This window comes from Chelon labrosus, assembly GCF_963514085.1.
Source record: "Chelon labrosus genome assembly, chromosome: 13".
Classification (NCBI taxonomy): Eukaryota; Metazoa; Chordata; class Actinopteri; order Mugiliformes; family Mugilidae; genus Chelon; species Chelon labrosus.
Window position 1 is genome coordinate 7,016,688 of NC_140346.1, and position 18,760 is coordinate 7,035,447.

General features: G+C 40.9%; 1 protein-coding gene and 1 pseudogene across 3 annotated transcripts; both read right to left on the reverse strand.

Annotated features, from left to right (window-relative positions):
- Window positions 1-750: 750 nt before the first annotated feature.
- LOC311498195 (von Willebrand factor A domain-containing protein 5A-like) lies at window positions 751-10,061 on the reverse strand. 2 transcript variants are annotated; one of them, XM_084558676.1, is made up of 20 exons: window positions 9,480-10,061; window positions 9,128-9,330; window positions 8,807-9,029; window positions 8,216-8,382; window positions 8,019-8,133; window positions 7,749-7,897; window positions 7,577-7,665; window positions 7,335-7,479; window positions 5,567-5,646; window positions 5,370-5,484; window positions 5,082-5,240; window positions 4,886-4,989; window positions 4,516-4,736; window positions 4,262-4,327; window positions 4,104-4,130; window positions 3,950-3,985; window positions 3,536-3,568; window positions 1,395-1,549; window positions 1,119-1,242; window positions 751-1,036 (listed from the first exon to the last, which is right to left on the reverse strand). In XM_084558676.1, the coding sequence occupies exons 1-20, from the start codon at window positions 9,520-9,522 to the stop codon at window positions 957-959; spliced, it is 2,334 nt and encodes a 777-aa protein (XP_084414802.1). In that variant the 5' UTR covers window positions 9,523-10,061; the 3' UTR covers window positions 751-956. The 2 variants fall into 2 exon arrangements, with proteins under 2 accessions (XP_084414802.1, XP_084414801.1); XM_084558675.1 differs by having other exon boundaries at window positions 4,510-4,736.
- A 931-nt stretch (window positions 10,062-10,992) lies between these two features.
- On the reverse strand, window positions 10,993-16,554 carry LOC311498199 (TRPM8 channel-associated factor homolog; annotated as a pseudogene). The gene is made up of 4 exons: window positions 15,938-16,554; window positions 15,590-15,797; window positions 15,043-15,328; window positions 10,993-13,534 (listed from the first exon to the last, which is right to left on the reverse strand). The product of its transcript is annotated as a TRPM8 channel-associated factor homolog (transcript).
- Window positions 16,555-18,760: the final 2,206 nt, after the last annotated feature.

Below are 18,760 nucleotides of genomic sequence, written 5' to 3' on the forward strand. Positions count from 1 at the left end.
TCTCACAGTGTTCATGCATGTATTGTTGAAGAAAACAACATTGGTTTGCACCTCCTGAAGCTTTTTGGGTGGTATTCACTTCCTGTCCCACACACACTTATTCCAAATATGCTTGGGTGCCACCCACTTCCTGGTCCTCATTACAAAGGATTTATGCAGAGAGAGAGTTATCTTTCAAAATAAAACTAAGTCATGAGACAAGAACAGAAACAAGACACAAACTCGGTGCAGTGTGACAGTAGCAATTTCCCCATTGTGGGACAAATAAAGGTTTTCTTATTCTTATTCTTAGGATGATCCACAGAGGCCCCTCCCCTCAACCCATAGGACACATTAGGCGCGTTCGACTTCATGCAGATCTGTGCAGATCTGACTTGACGAGATGCATGCTGGATTGAACAAGTTCATTTTAACCAATCATATTCGAGGTCTATAAGCAGAACAACCCAGCATGCATCACGTCAAGTCAGATCTGCATGAAGTCGAACGCGCCTATTAATAAGATTCTGTCGCCAGACACCACAGGACACCCTCAGAAGACCCATGTCCATTCTCAGATTCAGATAACTTTATTTATCCCAACAGGGCAATTCATCTGCAATTCATTGGTAAGTAAAACACAACAGCTTTTTGATAATGTTTGTGAGCTTGTTAAACAGCTACAGTATGTGGCCAATAATTCATGCTGATAGACGTAAATATAAAAATACCAGACATCAGTTAGAACAAAAAACAAACAAAGCTTTGCGTTACTGTGTTTAGTTTTAATATTTCACTCAAAGCAGCAATAAACTGAACATAAACTTCCATTGTCTTGTAACATTTCTGATCTTGTATAGACGGCAGTGCAAATAATGCAGCACACAGGTACATGGTGCAAAGTACTGTTGATGCGCGAGGAGGCAATAAGTATACTTCTGTGTACCAATTCTGGAGAAGTTGTGTAAGTGAAATCCTCAAATCCCCAAGGCATTTCTTTGCACGTTGCAGCCCAGTAGTACATTACCAGCTTCCACACACTCGGTCACACATGGCGCTAGAGAAACAACACAAAACAATTCATCAGATTAGCATACATCCTGATTGACTGGATGAACAATTATGGTTATACTTATTACCATTCTGAGCACTGAGCCAAGATGCAGCCTTCATAGCCAGAATCTCCCACTCTTCTTTGGCATCCATCTTGAAACCATGAAGCCAGATCAGAGCCAGGATGGTGGCCCACACTTCCTCATTGACCTAATTCACCACATCAGCAGTAACAATATTATATACTAAATTAAGCAAGACAGCATGCTAATACACTTTTATGACTTAATAAGAACCATCCTCACAAACTATGTCATTAAATGTAGTTTAAAATAACTTCCATTATCTATTTGACAACCCACCGGTGCAGGTTTTGACTTTTCCACCTCCTCTCTGGTCTTCCCCAGTGCAGCAGCCAGAGCTGGATCAAGCAGCCAGGAGCCAGAGGCCTTCTGGAGGGAGATCAGCTGCAGCAGAGGGTCTTTCTGAGGCTGCTGGGGCCGAGTGGCTGTCTCCTCTGCAGCACACATCAAGTCAGAGGAAAAGAAAATTTAAGGAAAGACAAAAATATCCCTTTATTATTTTCAGTAATCTCATGCTAATGATTTGTATCCATGTAAGATGTTTGTCATAGTCAAACCTGTGGTTATACATTATATTCAGTCTCATATTTACCCTCAGAAAATGACAATTGCAGATTTGTCTCTATTTATGGACTGATATTTGTTTCATTTTCAGATTTAAAGATATGTTTCCAGCAATCAAAATGTGTTGAAAGAGCTTGACACTGACAGGTGACACCAAGTTAAACTATTTGTGGATGACACTCAAATGGCCACATTTAAATTTAATTTCAAGAAGTACAGCTGAAAAGAATGAGTACATGTCTGTAAAGTAGGCACCACTGAAACAACGCAGATTATTTTCTCACATCAGACAATAGTCAACGGGTTCCCAGACTGGGGAATGACAAGATATACCTACTTTAGCCTTTAAATTCAAAATCCATTAATCAGTTTATTAAATGTACACTAAATTGGCCACTACGTTCGGTCACTGCTGGATGTACTCATTCATTCAGACAAGAGCACTCACACGTCGGTGCCAAGTACTGGGAGCAACTCAATGTTCAACGTCTTGCTCAAGGAAACGTCGGCATGTGGAACCGCTAACCCTCTGGTTCATGGACAACCCTCTACCTACTAAGCTAACCATGTGTCTGCCACTCAAACTGGGAAACACTGATGTGGACTGTAATCTGAGGTGCTGTTAACTGATGATCTCTGAACTCATCCTCTGCAGCAGAGGGAACTCTTGGTCTGCCATTTCTCGACGGTCCTCATGAGAACCTGTTACATCTCAGCATTTGACCTTCATGTTCTAAGTATCGATGGACTGTTGTTTCTCTTTACTTAGAAACACTTGAACTGTACACCAACACTACCTCAAAGTGTGCAAAGCTGTCATCAGGTAAACTGTGGCTACTTTGAGGAGTATGAGATTTGAAACATGTTTTGGGTTCTTTCCACTTTTTTCACTACATAATCCCATTTATGTCTTGTCATAGTTTCCCTGGAAGAGAAGGTGTGTTCTTTATTACAGTGAATCACAAGTTACAAAGAGCGGAGCTAAAATGTACAGGTTGTTGTCAGTGTTTACACTAATGTACTGTATTAATAAAATTAAGAAAACACTGTGTTGGTGTAGCATTCAGCTTTTTATTTACCTACACGCGCTGAACCACGAACAGTGAGAACTGAAGAAAGAAAGATAAGTTTTCTACTGTCATTGCAACATAACACATTACCACTGCTGAAGTTAATACATACATATAAACCAATCAGCCACAACAATATGACCACTGACAGGTAAAGTAAATAACATTGACCATCTTGTGACAATACAGTGTTCTGCTGGGAAACCGTTGGACCTGGCATTCATGTTGATGTTACTTAGACATGTACCACCCACCTAGACCAGACCAGACACCCCCACCCCATAGCAATGACACTCCTTGATGGCAGCAGCCATCCCCAGCAGGATGCAGCCTGACACAGACACACACACAAAAATGGTTTAGGAACAACCAAAAAAACATGAAGAATGTGTTGAACTGGCCTCCAAATTCACTAGATCCTAAACTGATCAAGTATCTGTGGGATGATCCACAGAGGCCCCTCCCCTCAACCCATAGGACCCAAAGGCACCCACTAAAAATGTTCTGTTGCCAGACACCACAGGACACCCTCAGAAGGACCATGTCCATTCTCTGAGGAGTCACAACTGTTTAGGAGGCACAAGGGAGATCTGCACAATATTAGGAAGATGGTCATAATGTTAAGCCTGATCTGTGTAACTGCTCTGTCTTCCTCACTTGCTGTAGACAACTATATGTCACTTACAGTATGTTCAGGACTGCTGTAACAACTACATACAGTAGCCCATGATGTTTTCTCTGTTTATCCATTTACTATATTGACAGCAATGTACTGATGTTACTTACTCTTCATGCACTTCTTCATCGGGGATTTAATTTCTTTAAGAAAAGAAAACAGTATGAGAACAATACATTTCATGGGAATTTTTTAACAAAAAATATCAGCTAAACTACTGGCTTCTACAATTATTGCAGTAACCCACAAGTTATAATGAGCATATTTAACGTGTACACTTTGTTTTATAACATTTAAAGTATCACATAAAACGAAAATAGAAGAACTATCTCCACTTACTGCTTCAAGCAACAACCTGTCAATGACTGTAACAAGGTAACCAGACCAAAAACAACTCTCACTGTACCCACTGTATTTCACATTAAAGCTGCAAATAAGAATGTGTTGGTTTGTTCAGTCTTGACATTCATTTGCTGTATTCATAGAAAGCACAGTGTTGGTATCTTATTCAGCTTTTTACTTACTAACTGCTGACTTCATAGGCTTACAGGATCTGTGTACTGTAATAATAAACAAAGGACAATACACTGTAGATATCAAAGTGAGCTTAAGACATTCATCTACTGTATTTATAGAAATAAAACATAGTGTTGTTAACCCATTCAACTTTCTACTTACTTAACGGTGCAGAACCACAGAGGTTGCCTTTGTAAGGAAATCGAAGATTGAGAAAAATATCAACAAAACAAGTGTGTTGGTTTGTTCAGTGTTTACATTCATTTATTGTATTCATAGAAAACTAAACTATGATGTATTTTTCAATCCCATTTACTTACTACGACGTTGAGGTGCACAACCAAAGGCCATACCCGTTGAGGCAAAACAGCTTCCTGTTAAATACACTTCAAGATTAAAAAAACAAACAGATTTTAGGTCAAGACCAGAACTAAACAGACAATCATAAGAAGAGCTATGCACACAACAACGCACAATGAACACAGAATAAATGCTGGCCAAAAATAACACTCAGTAATCACATACTGTGATTCAGTGATACTTTCAAAGATTTGAATTAGTTGCTCACACTCACTTGGTGTTGGAACGTCTCTGCGCACCAGAGGTCCTTGAATCGCTTCACCATTGCTTTTGTTGACAGCAATGAAGGCAGTGAAAGAACTGCTCACTCCTGAATGGACACTGAGCTCCACCACCTTCTCCTTCACTCCTCCATCTTTCTGTCCTTCATCCTCTCTCTCCTTCATCTCCAGAGAGCGAATCATAGTGAGAGCAGCCAACCTGTTGATTGTTAATCTGCAGACAAGAGAGAGAAGAAAACACTCAGACAGAGTTATCATGTTTGTCAGTCCAGCTACATTGTTCAGTGTTCAGGGCCATAAACAGTATCTAAATAATCTCTATTGAAAGCAGAACAGTGCTGTCTGAATGAAAACCTGCTTTACCCAGTGTCTCCTGCAGGTTTGAGACTGAAGTGCAGCTGGTTGTGAGAGGGATGACCCGCCAGGCTGTACTTCACCGTCACACAGCCCTCTGCTGCCTCTGGACTCTGAGAAAGCATTACAGTGTTAGAAATCATGTTCATTACTGTCATCACATACCTGATGACAGAAACACAACATGACATGGAGCTGCTCCTACCTCTCCAGTGAGCTGGCCATAAACCAGTGACCTCTGACCCTGGAAAAGAGCTGTGATTGGTGGAGAGAGGACAGTGACAGACACTCCCTTTGGTAAATCCCATGTGACTGAGATGTCCATCACAGCTGGGTGCAGAGCAAATCGCAGCGACTGCATCACCTGGAAAATAATGCAGAACTGTAAAAATCTATTCAAACATCTGAGAGAGACACTGAGTTTTTACTGACTGGAACCATGGTCTCTGTCCAGACACAGATTTACTGCTGCATCTTCATTGTGTTTACTCACTTTTGGTTGCATCCTGTCAGTTCCTGTGATGAACTGAGCGTGACCTCCTCCCTCCTTGGCCAAGCCATTGATAAGAGCAGAGCTGGCCCCTTCTCCAATCCCAAAAGAGAAACACCTACAATACAGCAGGTTGATTTAGATCCACTCAACACATGGAAGACAGTGTGGAAATACTGTGGGTGTTTTTGTGCTTTCACCTGTGGGAACCTGAATTCTTCTTAACCAGATCAATGACTTCTTTGGTGTTCCCCACCGCTCCATCAGTAAAGACAAACAGCTAGGGAGGAGAGTGTACACATAAGTTGAATAACAACAGGGTGTCATGGTAAAGAATGAGGTGTGATACGTATGTACAAACTAATTAAAACAACAGCAGACATGTGACTCTTCCAGTGACAATGTCAAACTAGAATAGCCACTTTGTGGTTTCCTAACTGCAAACCAGTAATTTTGCAGTTTACATCAATGCCTTTCCAGACTCATACATTTAGTAAATAAACCCCTAGAGGCACTCTTTGATTTTTCTGATTTAGAGATACATTATATAAATAACGTTAAGTGTAGTCATTCTTGTTGTGCTGTATGTCTATTGTATTAATATTTTAGTTCCAAGAGAAATACACTATATTGCCAAAGTATTCACTCATCTGCCTTATACATATATGAACTTAAGTGACATCCCATTCTTAGTCCATAGGGTTTAATATGACGTTGGCCCACCCTTTGCAGCTATTACAGCTTCAAGTCTTCTGAAAGGCTTTCCACAAGGTTTAGGAGTGTGTTTATGGGAACTGTTAACCATTCTTCCAGAATCGCATTTGTGAGGTCAGACGCTGATGTAGGAAGAGAAGGCCTGGCTTACAGTCTTCACTCTAATTCATCCTAAAGGTGTTCTGTTGGGTTGAGGTCTGGACTCACTCAAGTTCTTCCACACCAAACTTGCTCATCCATGTCTTTATGGACCTTGCTTTGTGTCATGTTGGAACAGGAAGGAGCCATCCCCAAACTGTTCCCACAAAGTTGTGAGACTTGGACTTGTTGCATAGGTGGCATCCTATCACAGTACCACACTGGAATTCACTGAGCTCCTGAGCTCCTTTCTCAAATGTTTGTAGAAGCAGTGTGCATGCCGAGGTGCTTGATTTTATACACCTCTGGACATGGAAGTGACTGGAACACCTGAATTCAATTATTTGGATGAGTGAGTGAATACTTTTGCCAATATAGTGTATGTATCTCATGTGTCTGTGAAGAGTCTCGGTCATCCTTGAGTATGAAAGGATTATCCTGATTGCGCTTCAACTCAACATGTAGGCAGCACAACATTATTCCCAACAGCAGCCTGGGTTTTACAGTTAATTGTTCAGAAGGCACAGAATCCTCTGCTCTGAAAGACAGTTTAATCCCACCATCATTTTACTTGAATTCATTCCAGACCTGATGTTTGAGACAGTGATATTACAGTGGCCCAATAAAGTCTTGAAGGAAATCTCCAAGTATCGCTGTACGAGTGAGAGACTTCATCACAGCAACAAAGCCAACAACAAAATAGTAAAGTAACTACAAGATGACTGACACAGAGGTAGAAGGTTGAAGACTATAAATAAACTAGGGCATCACAATCTTGACAGATGAATGATGGATATCCCAGAAACACAATGCCTCAAACGACAGTGTGAAGAGGCATTTGTACAACCTATACAACCTGTCCAACCTGTGTGTGTGCGTATGGGTGTGTGTGGGTGGGTGGGTGTGTTCTTGTATTTATTAAATTGTTGTTAACTCTTGCAGAATACTAACATTGTGGGGTCTTTTTGTTCCACAGCTTTTTGAGGGTAAAAACCTGTTAAGACTTTGTTTTAAAGTAAAGGTTACAATGAGGTAATGATTAGGGTTAGGGTTTGGGAAAGTATTATTTCAATGTAAAGTCGTTTAAGAGATAGATAGATGGTGTGTGTCTTTTACTTGTCTTGGCTGACTGGGAATGCAGGGCTGCATGTAAATATGTTGAAGTGGCTTCAGTATCTCTGTTCCTCCCAGATCAGCCTCCATCTCCTCAACTTTCTTCAGAGCCTCCTCCATGGTCTTCTGGTTGTACTCCACACTCTTACTGTCATCACACAAATACAGGCACCAATGCACACATACATCTACCTAACAGATAGAAAGGCCTTTATTGGCCCGACTGTAATGAGCGAATAACTTACAGGAACATGTGTTCATATCTGGACCCAAAACTGTAAATGTTGAAATAGCAGCCCATTGGTAAGCTCTTCAACAGAAGCAGCAGAGTATCCTTCAGGAAGATAGAAAAGATAGTGAAGACCACTGCATGAGAGGAACACTATGAGAGATTTAGAGAAATAACATGATAAATACCCTAGCACTCCGTATGCGATGTGAACTCATACTCCCTGATCGATCTAATAAGAACACAAACTCTCCACATGAGGCGACTGAAGACATCACAGACTGGGGGAACTCAGGGTACAGGCTCACCATCACCACTGGATCACCCATCAGAGATCCTGAAACATGACAGGGACAGAAAAATGACCACACATTTGGTAATTTATTCCAACTCATCATCATTTGGAGGATAAGGAACATTATGTTTGTAAACTAATAAGTTGACCAACTTGGACTCACCAGGCTTAGCAGAGGCCTGTCCTGCCTCCACCACAGCAGTGGGCTGATGGGCGTCTTTGTAATAAATCAACAGTTCAACATCTCTGTCAAACTTGTGTCCTGCTGCCAACTTGATCTACAGTTCAAGACACACAAATATAAATGAAGTTGTAATGAGGAACAACAACACACAGCAGACACATTGTCGCTCTACCTACAGTGGCCTGGGTTTGATCAGTGTTGAGGTACTGGAGAGGATCCAAGGAACAGCTGGACTCTACTTTAGAGATTGGACGAGGAGAGGACAGTCGGGCAGAAAAAGACAGACTGTAGGGCACCAGAGAGGCTGGGACAGAGGTCACCTGGACACTGGCTCCTTCACTCCCTGTAAACAACGTGGGAGGCAACTGGGAGTCACATGGTTTTTGTTTGGGCTGGGAGGTTATGTGAAGCTGGTGGCTTCAGATGGGATAAACATTACACACATAAGGTCTTTGGCACCAGCTTCTCTGTTGTTGCAGGAAACATTTGTATATAAATGTTAATGTGCAGTTTTACATTGTTTCTTTTGCCTTTAATTTTTCCTCTCGGGATTTCTCTTCATCGTTAATTGATTTTAATGTTAATGGTCAATAGCAGTTTCTTTTTTACATGCAGAATAATGTGTTTCTGTGAATAGGTCTGTGACTTCAGCTGTGCTGTGAAAATCATCAATGAAAAGTCACTTTTGGGAAGCTAGAACACAGAAAGGGATTGCTGCAATAAATTGTTTGTACAGGTGTGGACAATGGAACAGCTGCTTGTCCCACCTTGAGGTTGGTAGCGAGGGTTGAGCACAGCAGGCAGACAGAACCTCAGCCCGTCATCAGCCTGCACAGCCAGCTCAGTGACGTACTCCAGCCTGATGGAGGCGCTCTCTCCTGGAGGAAGACTGCCCACACTCAGAGAGAAAATATCTGGACTCTGCTCGCTCTCCTCCAACAGGAAGGCCTGCTGACCAGAGCTCAGTGCATCATCATAATCCTCACGAGCCTGTATGAGTACAGGAGACACATGTCAGGAACATTCACTGTGTTTACTGTTTCTTATTCAGCTCCTTTACACAGAGTAAATCTTTCTGTCCAGCTCACCTGCTTTTTCTCCTTCACCTCAGCTACAATCTGTGTCTGTCCAATCTTAGCACTGAAATGACAGACAGCAGCATCTCCAGGCAGAGGAAAGACAAAAACAGCCTCTAGTGGTTTGTCCTCCTTGTTCTCGTAGTTGAGAGTGGAGACCACTGTAGCCACATGATCCCTCACCTCCAGCTCCACCTCAATGCTCTTCAGAGGAACTGACACAGAAATACAGAGAACTTAGATACAGACATTTAAACAATGATGGCTTTCACTGATTGTTACACTTTAGCCACAAATAAGGCTACCTGTTAACTAATAGTTAAACACAACAGAGGTTTTAGAGTAAAGTAGTAAGACTTTGTACCTGGTTCCTTCTGGGAAGTTAGCAGACCACAGCAGTTCACCATTGTACCTGTACAGCAAGGACATGTGAGGACTTTCTGTTGTATCAATACATGTAAGGGACTTCCAACTCTTGCAAATCATTCTTAATGTATTGCTTTCAATTAACTTAATTGTAAATAAACCAATGAATGGCAAAAACTTCCTCTTTACTGTTGTCTGTACACTCTGATGATTGTCCCCAGCGAGTTCCATTAGATGTTAGACTTATCAGTCTGTATCAGATCTGTGTCCTGTAGTGGTTCACCTCCTACCTAACAGATAGATCCTTTTCTGACAAAACTGGGAACCTCCTCTCCTCATCTGATCTCTTCATTGTGGTGTTCCTCAAGGCTCCATTCTCTTAATTTAACAAAAATACAGTCTACTAATATTGCTATGCAGACGACACACAGCTGTATCTCCTGTTAGTACCCGTTGATACCAGTAGTGATGGGTCCCATGGACTGCCTCCAGGATGTGAAATATTGGATGGCTTTCATTTTGTGCAATGATCATCTGATCATTACCAGAATGATTGGATCATCATTGATCCATATCAGTGCTGCCTTGAAATAAATAAATAAATAAATAAATAGACCAACAGTTCTGATCCAGATTCAACTTTTTGAACAACTCTGGCCAGTTATCCTTGTCTCACTTGAAGCTGCTGCAGAATGCTGCTGTTAGACCATTACTGTATCTGATAGGAGAAAACGCCTGCAATGGTGATCCTGCCTTGTCAAGAGCAAGAGTAACGCCTGGGGCTTCATTTACACACCAGAAAACTCAGATTTTCAGACGTGCCGCTCTTCACAGACTCGAGAAAGTGTTTCCCCCTTGAGAGAGTTTAAACTACGTGACAGTCAAATGTTTTCTCAAGCCTTTCAGTGTCCTTTCAGTTTGAGACTTTAAGTTTCACTTTTTTAAAAAAAACTTTTAATAACATAAACAGCACATCAGAAGAAAGCTTACCTCTGAGGACAAGCGATGACAGGACAGTTCCAGGTGTCTCGGGTCAGTCTATAAAGCTCCAAGAACACACAGCACTAACGTAAGCTCGGGTATGCTCGATTTCCTTAAAGAAGGAACACAAGGTGGGCGGGGCGGGAAATCGAATCACCCTACAACGCTGAGAAGGGAAAAGGTTAGGCAGCTAATTCATATGTTTGTATTCTTTATAGCCTGTTGGCTTCGAAAGCCTTCTGCATGCTTGTGTGTTATTGAGAGCTCACTGGAAGCTGCAGACAGTGTGTCCTAAAGTCCTGTCCTTATACCCCAGGGCTGTCCACGGTGTCATCATTTTATCACGTTTAAGAGAGCTTCAAAAAACACACTGACCTCAAATATCGCTGCAACTGTTGCAATAGTGGCCAGTGGAATCATTTCAATGGGTATATTAACTTGGTCTAATCAGACATTGTCACACCGACAGAGACTGGTCACACGGTGGCATGTTTTTGTGTGCGTGTGATATGTTGCCATCTAGTGGTCACTAGTGTTATTGCTCCCCGAGATCACAGAAAAGGAAGACAATCACATTTCACTATACATCATCATACATTATTAAAGACATTTAATGATTATGTGTTAAGGCTATTTTGACTGGCAGTACACATTACAAATCTAAATCTGAAGAAAGTTGTTCAGAAATTCAAAGAGTTTTGAATTACATACACATTAGCATTAAATATTAGTTTTAGAATTTAATCCAACATTGTTGTTGGTCTGTAAGTTACCGTACAAGCATTAAAGTATTAAAGGAGTGAGCAGCACTAAATTTGCATTTTCTTTGCCTTTCAAGCTGCTGTTCTATTTAAATGCTGACTTCAGTGTAGACCAAGCACAGTTTCTCTACAGAAGTTAACTCACCTGCATATATGTTTCTGTGGCAACCCACATCCTCCAGCTGCTTAGCATAGTCTCCAGCTCTTGTTTCAAAGTCATAGCTGGGTGAGCCTGCAATAAACAAGATTAAATACAGAGTAAAAATACCGTAACATAAATAGGATAACCTGAATACATCCAACCTGGAAGGAGTAACATTTTTAAAAGCACCTGACTTTTAAAAATGTTACTCCATCCAGGAGTAACATTGTAAACAAATAATTTCAAAAAAAGAAATTCTGTGTTGTGTTTGGAGAAAATGATGCATTCAAATACAATATGACAGCCAACACACCCACCATGAGAAATCTGCACGTCAGTTCTAAAACACTCTTTGCGAGGAAATTTGTGTGTGATGACAGCAAGATCAGCAATACTCCTCATGATGTCATTCCAGAGGGTTGCCACCTCATCAGGACGTTCCAGGTCCCTAACAACATCTGATGGTACAGTGAGGATGATGTTGTTAAACTCCAACTCTGCCCAGGGTGAAGGAGCTGCGCGCAGCACCGACCAATCAGCTGCTGTGGTCACTCCTGAAGGGAAGCATGTGGATGCTGCGGTATAATAAACTCAGAGCTTTGAAATATTGTAATTACTCATCAGCACTGTAGACAAATCATTAGGGAGGAGACAAGGAGCCAAAGCTTCCTTCTCTGGTCTCCACATCTCATCTCATATGTTATTTGTCATGTTATCCCATGCCTTTTGCAACTCAAGGCAAATGCTTTCCTTTGAGTGTATAATAGATCTATCCATTTTTTTCCCCAACTTGCCCAAATGTGCTCAGTGAGGTTGAGGTCCAGACTTTGAGGGGGCCAGTCCATCATTTTCAGAGTTCCAGCAGATTACTTCTGTCACAGGGAGTTACAGCAGTAGTGTTGAATGTTTAGGGTCATTGTCCTAAAATTATCATTCGACAATAAATCCAGGCCCAATAAGCCGTTTTATCGGTAGTTTAATGGCCAATTCAACGAAAACAACTGAAGATTAATTGACTTGACGTTCAAATCTAATGTACTGTACCGTCCATTTCTTGTTCACCTTCCTTTCTCTTCATGTAGGTCTTCAAGCCAGGACAGAGGTACAGACCGGTACTGATCCACTCAACATTTTGACATACAAACAGAGCAAATGGTATATTGAGGTGTATGTAAATCAGATATAATAAAAGTGTTCATTCATTCATTCATCTTCTATACCCGTTTAGTCCTGTTAAGGGTCACGGGGGTCTGCTGGAGCCTATCCCAGCTGTCATCGGGCAAGAGGCGGGGGTACACCCTGGACAGGTCGCCAGTCCATCGCAGGGCTAACACAGAGACAGACAACCAGTCACACTCACACCTACGGCCAATTTAGAATCACCAATTAACCTAACAAGCATGTCTTTGGACGGTGGGAGGAAGCTGGAGTACCTGGAGAGAACCCACGCAGACACAGGGAGAACATGCAAACTCCACACAGAAAGGCCCAGCCGGCCCATGGATTCAAACCGGCGACCTTCTCGCTGTGAGGCATCAGTGCTAACCACCTCTCCACTGTGCCGCCCCTAATAAAAGTGTTATCTTTCCATATTAATGCAATGCAATATCACTGTGGGGACAAATAATTCAGTGTCCAACACTGTGGTCTGACCTGCTGTTTGTGCATTTATCCTGATCCTTTGGTTGTAGACAACAGTCCTCGCAGGGATTTGCTTGAGGTGGCAGTAGGGCATCTGGATCTGGACAAACATTATATAGGTCTTTCACCAGAGAGAGGAGAAAGTGGCCCTGGGGACTCCTCACAGGGTTGTTCTCACTCACCTTGAAACAAACATATATCGTTATTTAGAAAACACAGCTCTTTGTTTCTCATGAGGTTTCTCCGACGAACCTAATCATTCACTATGACATCAAATGAGGGTCAGGTTAGAGGAATTATGTAATGGTGCATAAATTATTCAGCTCCCTGACCCTCCTAAAAGTCACTTATCTGCTCACAACTTCACATTTACTGCCACCCTTTCACCACCAAGACCAGCAACACATTGCAGACGATAGCGGAAGTGCTTGTCTCTCATGGCCTGGCTTTTCACACAGGCCTCTTAGAGACCATTACCGATTGTGTTCACCAACAAGCTCAAACCCAGTTTGTTCAGGATCCTGTTTCCTGAAACACAGGAGACACACATATCTGACTAACTCAGGTACCAGCATTTAAAAGTGTCAAACACAATCAGAACTACAAGACCCATTTAGGACATGTTTAGGGCTGTTGTTTATCCCAGAGTAGAGATGTAAAATATGTTTTTAAAAGAAAGACCTAACACCTGTCTTTAAACATTCTGTAGCCAACTGGCCAATCGATGTATAGGAAAGAATATTTTTAAAAACAATATATATGAGTGAATCAAATTCCCAAACGTTCATTATTCATATGGACTGAGGTATTAGACTTACTGACACACAAACTGCCACCCTACCCAGTCTAATTTGACACCACCAGTTGTTCTTCCACCTTTGCAAGTGCAGCATGACAGTTTGATAGGTGGTAGCTGGATAGAAGACACAGAAGGTGGAGATCTTTCTGAAACACCAGTTTGCTGTTCATTGTAAATCAGTAATCTGTGCTCATATTTTGACGCTGGTTGTCCTTGACTGATTTGGTTGGTTGATATGATCTGATAGCAAAAATTCCTTTCCTTTAAATTCTTTTCACGGTATTAACCCAGATACGGGAAGCAACACACAGAGACATTTCAGAAAGCCTGCACATCCCATCATGATGCACTGGTGTTTGACACATCACAACAGCAGATTGGTCCGAAATATGAATCACCTCTGCTGTTTCACTGTATTCTTTATGCATAAAGAGAATGCAGCAGGATTTTATTTGCGGCCAATACTGCGAGATCAGCTATTCTTGTGAGATCCGTTACACCACAGGAAGTAGACTGTGCCCTACTTGATGTCTCTGTCTTCATACTGCATCCCTGCAGTCACCGTTGTCATGTCACTGTAGAGGTACAGTAGGCTAACCATCTTGTATCAAAGATGCAGATTTAAGAAACTAAATACGTAAAAGATGATTGTGTGCCTGTAAATAAACACATTTCTAAATGATTTCTAAATAGTTAGGTCACTGTATGTTTGGACACTGACACATTTTTTCTTATTCTGATTGCTTACAAAACACATTTAAGTTACAGTTATATAATGAATATGGGCTTTAGACACAGACTCTCTGCTTTAATCCAACGAGTTAAAAGAAACAGTTAAAAATCAAATATATAGGAACTTCCACCATTTTTATACATATTTTCAGGAGCCCAAATGGAATTGGACAGATTAACTTAATCAGAAACAACCTTCTCCATGCAGCTGATGTGTTCACCACTTTTGTTCGTGGTTACCCCAGCTTGAGCTATGTATTCTTTCTATCCACAGTATGAAGGTGTTGAAGGCCATACCCACCCCACAACCACTATTGGATTAACCTTTACTAGTGTATTTTTTAAAACTTTATATTTCAAGTTGTATTTGCTTCTCTGTGACAGGTTAAGTGTCTAATATAACGTCATATACACATGTGCTCAACATACATTGTCATTTTATATTATCATGCCAGTGAACTTGCCAGACTGTTGGAACTCAACATCTTTTGGTCCATCATCATACCTGAGAAATCTGTTAATGGATTTTGCCCCTGGTGTGTATAAGCCCAGTACCAGGAGTGTCCACCAATCAGCAGGCCTCCTCCCTCTGCCACAAAGTCTTGGATTTCCTCCACATGCTCATTGCTGTATGCTGTGCACACAAACACACTCAGGTCTTTCCTGAATTCTGTCTTCTCACACTTGAGACCAGACTCGGTGAAAATGTTGACTGCTGGAGCAAAACCAACGACTCCATCCCGCCCTTGGTCCAGCCAGTGAACAGCATTGTTCCAAAATGAAGTCAGTGTCTGGAATAAAAAAAGCTCATTTAAAGCTGAGACCATGGTTAAATAAGTCATATGCAACATTACCTAGCGCAATGCAGGTAAACAACTAAAAGACACCTTAAGTTAATATATAGACTAATAAATGAGAAAATCAATCATACTTTACTCTATGAGAGGTCATCTGCTGTATCTATAACATGGCTGTATTTTAGAGATGATAGACGAACATGTTTTCATTGTGTACTAGTTTGCAATTAAGAATTTGACTGATTCAAACTTCACCTCCATGTTTATGAAGCATTCATGCGTTGCCACAATGACCCGTCCCCGCCCATAGTATGCTCCTGCCAGTCCATCTTCAGTGGTCCCAATGGGGAAGGACAGAGGGCCATGAACTAGAACATCAGAAGCTACAAAATCTCCCTGGAGGTTAAACTCTAAAATCCCTTTGAGTAAGAACTCCAAGTCCTCCTCAGAACTCTTACCAATACTGTATGAAGAAGAGAGAGAAAAGCCCATATGGGTGATAATGGTGAAGCAAGAAGGAGAACAAAATGCACGCTTTAATTAAACATTTTTCAGATAAATAGAAAGACTGCAACGTTAAATGAAACAGAAGTATACACTTACTCTATAGCCTTCTAATGGGATGGGATTTCTGGGTAAACAGGTAGGTTCTCTGTCGCTCCATAACCTGTTCCAAAGTAGATGCCAGCCACTCCTGCCACTTTATTCCCAGGAAACTGGAGAAATGGGTTCTCATTGCTGTGACATGAAGCCCAGTACCACGCTTGCCCCGCTATCAGCACTCCTCCTCCAGCTTTCAGAAATGCCATCAGGTCTTTTGGGTCTGAACCCACGCTGTAGGCATCTGTCACATACACACCAACTCCTGGATTGTCACTAAAGGCCCCCACCACTTCTACTTGGAAGCTGGAATTTTTGTGCACCCCTACAGAGATGTTTTCAGATCCATCTTATCTCAGCCAGGTCAGAGCGTTCTCTATCAGAGCTGGAAAGGGGGAAAGATAGGCTTCGTGACCCAAGACCACAACCCTTCCACGGCCGTACAGAGAGGCAGCCATCAGGACCTGGTCTTGGCTGTTTATTGCTAAAAGGAAAGCATGGTCTCCAATGAGCACCAGATTACAGGGAACAGCGGAGCCACGTAGGTCCAGCTCGCTGATACCTCTCATTAGAGAGGTGTAGGGCCCTTTGGGATAGGACTGCATAGGCTGGTTGGACATGGTGTGGAGGAAGAATGCTCTGAAATTTGGGTGAAGAGTACAGCAGTTATCCAAACACAACACTTCCTAAGAGTGTATGTCTGACAAGGGAGAGAAGTAGAGAGTACTATTTAATCAACATGGGAACATGAAGAGTGACTTTAGTAAACTCAACCCACTTTGACTAGAATCTAGTCAAATATGTTAGTCTAAAACATTTATGTCGCACCTCCAAAACAAACAGCAAGACAAACATTCATCTTTACTTTTACTTTACATTTGCAACATACCCTCAGTTCAGCGGCACACGTCCACAGCCACGTACAACTTCAACAACAACTCATGACTAGTCTTTCTTAAAGAGACGGCGCTATTTTTTTACATTTATCAAATTTTTGTTGATAAAAATAAAAACAAAGACAGAGCTTTTAACACTGTAGCAACAATTAATATGACATATATATGTATATTCATTCATTCATTCATCTTCTGTGCCTGCTTATTCCTGTTAAAGGTCGTGGGGGTCTGCTGGAGCCTATCCCAGCTGTCATCGGGGTACACTCTGGACAGGTCTTGCAGTCTTGCAGTCTTGCATGTATATATATATCTATATATATATATATAGATAAATATATATGTGTGTATATATATATATATACACACATATATATTTGAGCTCCTGAAAATATATATATGTATATATGTATATGTGGATAGATCACTTTGACTTGGTCATTGTAAAAGTAGCTGGCAAGTCAAAAAACCATGGGCATATATATCTATATATATATATATATATATATGTATACATATATACACATATATATATGTTATATATATATGCCCGCACTGATATATATATATAAGACTAGATGATAGATAAGATTATATCAGAGGCTACTTCCAATAGAGTAAGACTAGGACATGTACAACTCTCAATTACTGTTTTTATTATAAATTTATATATATTTTTATATATTGTATATATACTGACTCCCTTCTTCATGTTTTGCATCAGTTCTTTCCTGACATGCAGGTTTTTTGGCAATAGGTCCTTCCAGTTCCTATTTCTTCACCCTCATTTTTTAAATGAGATCAAAATCAATTCATGTGGATGTTACTTAGACATGTAGCACCCACCTAGACCAGACCAGGCACCCCCACCCCATAGCACTCGCACTAGCTGATGAAAAATAAAACAAAAAAACAGCACGCCCTTAATCTGGATGGTAAATATGATGAGAGAGAAGTTAATCCTTTCATTTATCTCACAGTGTTCATGCATGTATTGTTGGAGAAAACAGTCTACTGTCTAGAAAGAAAAAATTCTGACTGTCAAGTAGTGTGAAAATGCAGAAGGCAGAACTCAAACACACTGTGTGACAGTTCAAAACATGTCACTTCTCAAGTAAACCACAAGGGCATATGTGAAACCACAAACAACTTTTCATAAATTACTCACTGTGGGTTGCTTATTTTTCCCTTCCTCATGACAGTAAATAAGGTCAACTATAAGTGAGAAAACAAACTCATATGTTATTATTATTATTATTATTATTATTATTATTATTATTATACTTACAACAGGACTACAAAATACTGTATCTGGACTATTACCTAACAAGAATTATTCATTCAATCATTAATCTGGGAGAGAGGTGGGAGTGCCCCATCTGATCTAGGTGGGAGGTATGTCTAAGTAACATCCACATGAATACCAGGTCCAAAAGTTTCCCAGAATCTACTTCTCCCCAAACCACAAATGATCCCAAGTTAAAAGAAGAAATGGGAGATTAACTGTATCACAACATTTTACTTTTCTCACAATAAATCGAGGAGAATTCAGTTTGAAAAGTTTCATTTGTCTTTGCTCTTAGCCAATGATCAGACCTTAGTAGTCAACTTTCTACATGCCTTTTCATTTAGGACCATCTAATACTGTGATGTTTAAACTGACAGAGAAAGTTGACTGGGTAAGAACAATTATTTGTATTGCATGACCGGGTGTAATGTTTGAAGCATGATTGGACCTGACTGTTTATTCTAGTGTTTGAGTCAATGGACGAACTGAAAAGTTGCTAATAACTACAGTAAAACATTGCTTCTCTTTTTAAAATACAACAGGTCTGATTAAAGGTTTCATCAACCGACACTTTCAATGTTCAATATAATTTTTCCAAATTTGTAGTGACAATAATAGCTCTCACACCAGGAACCACAAGAACAC